Source organism: Olea europaea, chromosome 3 (assembly GCF_002742605.1).
Source record: "Olea europaea var. sylvestris chromosome 3, O_europaea_v1, whole genome shotgun sequence".
Classification (NCBI taxonomy): Eukaryota; Viridiplantae; Streptophyta; class Magnoliopsida; order Lamiales; family Oleaceae; genus Olea; species Olea europaea.
Window position 1 is genome coordinate 18,192,501 of NC_036239.1, and position 7,238 is coordinate 18,199,738.

The window sequence follows — 7,238 nt, forward strand, 5'->3', positions numbered from 1 at the left end:
TAGCTACAAAAACAGGGGCTTTATAATTTCTTGTCGTTTGGTTGTTTCAAGTTTTGAATCCATTTCTCAGTTGCTTCTATAACAACTTGAGTGAACATTTATCCCGTATATTACTTTAAAATATGGGTTTTGTTATGTTTACACCGAGATTGATAATATGAGAGCTTGTGATTTTTTTTATTGAGTGCGGCCCCTATTGTGAGGGGGCTATACACCGTGGTGTCAACCGGTGTACAAATAAGAAAACCCTTAATATTCGTCGGGAAACTAAATAATTCCCCTCAAGACAAAATATAACTGTACAATTGCAAAAGAGGAAGCAAAATATACAAGATTTTTCATCTCATTAATTATTATCGAGACATTACCTATTTGACATGCAAACATTCCATACATATGTATATAAGCGATACACATGCATGCACACCATCTTCTACGTACTATAATCAAGCTGGCTTGCAAACCCATATACAACAACATAGCATACTCATATATTTATATATTATAGGATATTCACACACACACAAACACACACGGCAACAACATAGCATACTCATATATATTTATATATTATAGGATATTTACACACACATACACACGTGTGTGTGTGTTATATAATATTTATATATATACTATAAGGATAATTTAATATATTTACATATAATAGACTTTATTTATTCAAGTACCACTGATCAAAAAGATATATGATCAGTTTGGAACGGGTTTGGAAGCCCTGTTGGGTTTGAAAGGAGGTCTGACCATTCTTGGAGGTGGATCGATATCATGTCTTCCATAGTCTTTGGTGTTCACTCTCAAAAGTCTTTCATGGACTTCACTCATTTTTCCATGATGTTCCTGCGTCAAAAAATATTTTTATTAACAAAAAATACCAACAAAATTATACGCAAGTTTAGTACGTAATATTGGATAATACGAGCAATGAGATTTTTTTAGACTCTTTTGCTTCCTTTATCATGGGTTCTATCTAATTCAACTTACTAAATATACCAGTGTAGACAATAGTTTAGTTATTATTCGATGTAATATAAAAATTTCAGAAAAATACTAGCAAATACCTAGGAACTACATTTGTTAGGCACTAATAAACACTACTATAATTGGCGAGATTTTAGTTTTATTTTTTTTCTCTTTTGTTAAACTTCTATATATAATTTACCTTACCGAATAAGATAGCATACTCAGAACTTGACGTCTAACTAGGGACGACAATTTAGCTCATGGTTGGCTTGGAAAAAGCTCAAGCCGGCCCTGCTCGAGGCTTGGTGGTAGAACCGAGCCCGAGCTGGCCTGTGAGCCTTAAAAAAAAAAAAAAAAAAAAAGAGCAAAACCAAAAAGGTAGCTTAAAAAAAAGAAAAAAAGCGAGGCTGCTTGGCTCGGCTCGGAAAGGCTCGAGTCTAAAACTCGGGTCGAGCCTAATTTTTTAGAAAAAAGCTCGCATATTTTACATGAGCCGAGCTCGAGCCACGAGTTTCGGCTCGACTCGTTGACATCCCTACGTGTAACCTAGTAGACAATATTTAGCTATGATTTAATGCAATACAAATCTAAAACTCTTGACTAGATCATGATATGTCAATTCATTGATAAATAATAAATTTAATTCAAATCTTGAGATTCACAAAAAAATTATCCATTAATGAATTGATGTGTTATGTCATCGGCGCTTAGCAAACTAAGCACAGCATATAGCAAATCATTTTTCCCGAAATATTTATATATTACAAAAATGAAGGATTTCTATTGCTGAGTTTAATTGAGATCAGTGAGTGACCTCATGAGCAACACTCGCTTGCTTCTGATCCAATGTGTTCACTGACCTACGCAGTCGACCTGTATGCAAAATCGAGCAAATCAAAAATCGAAATTGTGGGAAGAATTCTACACGGTATTTTTAGCACATTGAACTAGAGATAATTGGACATAACATCATAGAAAAATATTTCAAACTATATGGGCAAAAAAACTCATTAATTTCCTGTTCTGTAATCAGTCTCACATGCTATTAGTGTTTTAGGGTTTGATTATGATTTATGGTTTACAATATTCCAACAAAATATTGTTCAACAAAAATAAAAATACACAATGATTTTATGCATGACAATCATGTAGCAAAATGATGAATTTTGAAAAATCTCAAGAAATTAAATCATACATCTCTCTCCATTTCACGACCAAGTGTGTGTAACTAATTATAACATCATTAACTATATTTTCCTCAAAATAAACGATGCTATTTCTAAGAGATGCATCATTAATTTTCCGTGTGGGCGAAACTAAAGGACTGGAAGAGTTCGGAGGATGTTGACTAGAAAGAGTTCGAACCATGAGTTAAACTTATATATGCACGATATTTTTGAAGCTCAGAACACTTAAATTTGAGAAGAATTTGAAAAACGAGTTCCTTTTGAAAGAGGCTGAACTAAGAGAATGACAAAAGGTTTCTAATAAACCTACCTGCAAAGGAAATCGACATAAGTGATGCAGAAATGAGAAGGAAGAGGAGACTAATCTTTTTGAGAAGAAAGAAATCCATGATCTTGAAAAAACTTCAATGTAAGAAATAATTTGAAGCTCTCTTATTGCTCACATAAAAGAAACACCAACCCTAGTGAGTACTATCCATAACTAATATATTTATATATAACAACACATTTTATGGAACTCACAACTTTTATCAACTTTTCAACCGTATATTATTAATTTTATCAAAATCTACTAAAAGATCGATTTTAAACCAATCAAATAGGGGATAAATTTACACTAATAAAAGATAAACAGATAAATTGGAAATCATATTTTATTTCATAGAATGCTATTAGCTTTGTGCCTTTTAGTTAAACAATTCATAATGTAAAGGTAAGAAACACCAGTTTACTGTTGTCCAAGCACTATATCTAAGAAGATAGAGAGATTAATATATTAAATATAGCCCCTATTTGATTTTAGATAAAAAGTCGTATTTTTAGTAAATTTTTTTTTATAAAAATAGATGAAATGTTCGAACATGGGATTGAAAAATTTTGGGTCCCATTAAATATATTATAGAAATTAGTTAATGACTTTGACTTGAATTTATTCAAATTTTCTAACTGAACCAAATGGTGTGTTTATTAAAATAGTGCCCCTTATAAACACACTATAATGAGGAAAACATTTAACATTTGAAAAAAGTTCACCGTAGGTACATTAATAACATTTGTTTGAATTCATTATTTCGTACATAATGTTGAAATCTATTGTCGATTAAGAATTGTGTTTGTAGTTTCCTCATTACTACTTAAGGCGATTATCACTTTTCTATATTATATTTATCTGTTGTTTCCTCAATATTACTAATTAAGACGATTATCACTTTTCTATATTGTATTTTAAAATATTTGTGTTACATATTGGCAATTGGTTTTCAGCACCATAGTGGATATTAGAGGGGAGTCTCGCGCTAACTCATCCTTTGTACGTTAGTCATTCAAGTATAATCTATACTGTTTACGAATGATTGATTATCTTGATAAGTTGTTTGCCTCTATATACTAGATGGATTAGTCTTTATCATTCTCGTATCTTTGATTATTGTTATTCAATCATTTATAGATCCGTCTATGTCAATTGTTTGTGATTTAATTTACCAAATCTAAAAAAGTGTTGTGTGTAACATATCCTATTAGGCCCCTACTTGGTTCAACTAAAAAAACTTAATTAAAATCTAAGTCAAAATTAATAATTAACTTTAACCGCACATTATGAAACTCGTAACTTCTCAATCACAATCCACTATTTTTTTTAATAGAATTCTACTAAAAATCTGATTTTTATCTGAACCAAATATAATTATCACCAAAATATAAAGTGCCGGACACAAATTTTCAACTTGACTCATTCAAATTTAACAATTGGAGTTTTGAATTGCCAGTGTGTTTCGTGCATTCAGTACAAGTGGATGACTAATTTAAAAGGAAATTCAACTTGCCATTATAATTATATAAATAAAATGACAAAGCGATCCTCTTTCTCTGCTAAGAACCAACATCAGGAGAAGAGATGTAATGGTGCTCTTGCTGATGGAACAAATAATGGCTTGAAAATTAGTTGTGGGTTTTATTTACAAATTAAATAAAAAAAGTGGCCTTGAAATATCTTTTGTGGAAGATTAGTTCTTTCCATTATCCACAACCCACCAGTTATTATTGAAAATTTGAAATGACAATGGTGGAAAAACAAAGAGTAGCACTATCACATTTAAAATATCGTATTAAAATATTTATTTTCTTTGAATAATTTATAATATTTCTTTTCTAGAAGTAAAAGTGGTGTTAGGACAGCTTCCTTAAACTAAATCTCAAAAGAAGACCTAAGAAAACGGTCTTGATACTACAAATTGAAACTAAGAATTATTGTTTGACATTTTACAAAACATATTTCTCCTTTTCTCGGGAGGTTTTCAGATTTTTTGACTAATTTTACAGTCAGCTTAGTTTCGTTAAAAATCATATTTTAAATAGATTTTGATAAAAGTTAATAAGATGTGTTATTAAAACGTTGAAATAAATTGTGAATTTCATGAAATGTATAGTTGAAAATAAATTTTGAGAAAATTAGTTTTAAAAAATAAAAAATAGGGGTCAAACATGAGCTTATAGTCAACCTTGCATTTGATAATAATTAGAATAATATTAGTGTTTAGTACGTTTAGTACATTGATCTGGACAGCATTAAGAAGGAGACAATTTTAAATTAATACTATAGGATACACTAAGAATGAAAAAAAAAAATTATTCATGTTTTCTTCCCTTTATTGTAACTACGAAGGCCTACTGCTCGTTTGGTGATTAAAATATCATCTATTATATTTTGCATTCTTATCTAATATTGTATCCAAATCAAAAAGGGATTAATATTGAATTTGATTATTTGAACCAGGCTGAACATTCCATGGAAGTAACTAAAAATGGGCTTAGTTGCATTTGTTTGTCCTTAGCCCAATGTCAGCGTGACCTGCTCCATATAAAGAAAATCATAAGCTTTTTGTCCGAAATAGAGAGAAAAGGAGAAGAGGATAAAGAGAAATAAAATTATTGTGTATATTTTATTAAAATATCAAGGTTCTATATTTATACTTTAATTAGGACTATCATTCACAAATAATAATTATTTATAAATGTTGGGTTTTCCCTCCACTTTAGGGACTTACCCATTTAGCAGCCCACTAAAGCCCAAACCAATTAAACCCATTTAATGGTCCAATAACAAAGGCAAATATAGATAGAGGGGGGGGGGGGGGGGGGGGAACGGGCAGCAGACTTTTCAAAATAGGCAGCTTCATTTTCTTCTGAAACAGAGATCGAACGAGAGAGAGAGAGAGACTACGCTATTTCAGTTTCGTCTTGCCAAAGATCGAGATTTATCCATGATCCGATTAAGCTGAAATTTCAGTATGTTATTCTTGGCAAAGATAGCTACATTTTGACCGGAGCTGATCGTCTAGATTTTTCTCCATTTCTCTGGGTTCTACACACTAGTTTAGTGAGATTTTCTCCTTATTGCGTGTGTATCTATTTTAGTATGATGTTATTGTTAATATCCAATAATATATATTTGTTCTTGATGTATTGGTAGCCTCTAAAGTGTGCTTTGGAGAAGATTAACTGTGTATCCCATTATTTTGATAGTGGATAACTTTAACTGGACTAGGTCCCAGGGTTTTTCCTTCACGTTGAAGGTTTTCCCTAGTGAACAAATATTTGTGTTCTTATCTTTACAAATTTTGCCAATGTGTGTGTGAGTTGGAGTCGGTGTTATTTTACTACCATTTTGATTCTGCATAACAGGGGATTGTGATATTGTATTCTGCTGCTTTGGTTGTGTTATTGGTTCAATCCCCAACAAAGTGATATTAGAGCTTTGGTTGAGTCTCTGTGATTATTGTGAGAATTAAAATGAAAAATTCGGCCAGTGGCATAGTTAAACTCACATCTTCCAATTATTCTATTTGGAAGACTAGGATGGAGGATATTTTGTATTGCAAAGATTTGTTCGATCCCATTGAATTGAATGGCAAGCAACCCGATTCTAAAACTGACGAGGATTGGAAGAAATTGAATAGAAAGGTTGTTGGACAAATTAGGTAATGGGTTGATTAGAGTGTCTTCCATCATATAGCCAAAGAAGTAGATGCATACAGTCTTTGGCAGAAATTGGAAAATCTTTATGAAAGAAAGACCGCACAGAACAAGGCCTTTGTGATTAGAAGGCTTGTGAATTTAAAGTACATGGATGATAATAGTGTTGTAGAGCACTTGAGTAGCTTTCAAGAGTTGTTGAATGAGTTGACTACCATGAAGCTTACGCTAGATGGTGAGGTGCAGGCTTTACTTCTGTTGAGTTCATTACCAGATAGTTGGGAAACTTTAGTTGTCTCTCTGAGCAATTCAGCTTCAAATGGTGTGATCACTGTCAACATGGTGAAAGATAGTATGTTTAATGAAGAAGCCAGAAGAAAGGAGCAAGGTGCTTCTTCTAACTCTAAAGCACTTTTTACAAAAAGAAGGGGGAGAGACCAAAGTAGAAAACCTTATGGTGATGACAGTCGTGACAAGTCTAGAAGAAGCTCAAAGTCAAGAAAAAGAATAAAATGTTATCATTGTGACAATCTGGGGAATCTTAAAAAGGAGTGCAGGAAATGGAAAAGAGAGCAGTTTAAATTGAAAGGTGAAGAATAGAAAGAACAAAAGGAGATCACAGTAGTTGCATCTGATGTAGAGGTACTTGTTGCTTGTGATGAAGCATTTGCTAGCCTTTCATGCCAGAATTCTACTTGGATAGGTGATACAGGAGCTTTTGTTCATATTACTCCACGTAAGGATTTCTTTTCATCATATACCAGTGGCGATTTTGGTTGGATCAGGATGGGAATGAAGCTAAGCAAGAATTGTTGGTATGAGAGATGTACAGTTGGAAACTAGTATTGGTAGCAAGTTATTTATCAGGGGTGTCAAACATGTTCCTGATATGCGCTGCAATTTGATTTCTGTTGGAAAACTTGATGAAGAAGGCTATCATAATCACCTTGGAGATGGTTCTTGGAAACTTACAAAGGGTTCTCTTGTTTTAGCCAGAGGGAAGAAGACTAATGGTCTCTACAAAACAGAAGCAAAACTAATTCATGGAAATGTGAATATTACTGAAAATAAAGCCTCTACTGAGCTATGGCATAGTGGTTT

At 32.4% G+C, this 7,238-nt stretch overlaps 1 protein-coding gene across 1 annotated transcript; it reads right to left on the reverse strand.

Moving 5' to 3' along the window:
• Positions 1-284: 284 nt before the first annotated feature.
• Positions 285-2,613, reverse strand: LOC111391769 (protein CASPARIAN STRIP INTEGRITY FACTOR 1-like). Its single transcript, XM_023017027.1, has 3 exons — positions 2,476-2,613; positions 1,793-1,851; positions 285-855 (listed from the first exon to the last, which is right to left on the reverse strand). Exons 1-3 carry the CDS (start codon positions 2,552-2,554, stop codon positions 709-711), a joined length of 285 nt encoding a protein of 94 aa, XP_022872795.1. The 5' UTR covers positions 2,555-2,613; the 3' UTR covers positions 285-708.
• Positions 2,614-7,238: the final 4,625 nt, after the last annotated feature.

Excerpts from the sequence above, each read along its gene's own strand:
- LOC111391769 (XM_023017027.1), bottom strand. The coding sequence starts at position 2,554 with ATGGATTTCTTTCTTCTCAAAAAGATTAGTCTCCTCTTCCTTCTCATT. Across the intron at positions 1,852-2,475 it reads TATGTCGATTTCCTTTGCAG|GTCGACTGCGTAGGTCAGTG; the intron begins GTAGGTTTATTA and ends TTTTGCATACAG. Across the intron at positions 856-1,792 it reads AAGCGAGTGTTGCTCATGAG|GAACATCATGGAAAAATGAG; the intron begins GTCACTCACTGA and ends TTTTTGACGCAG.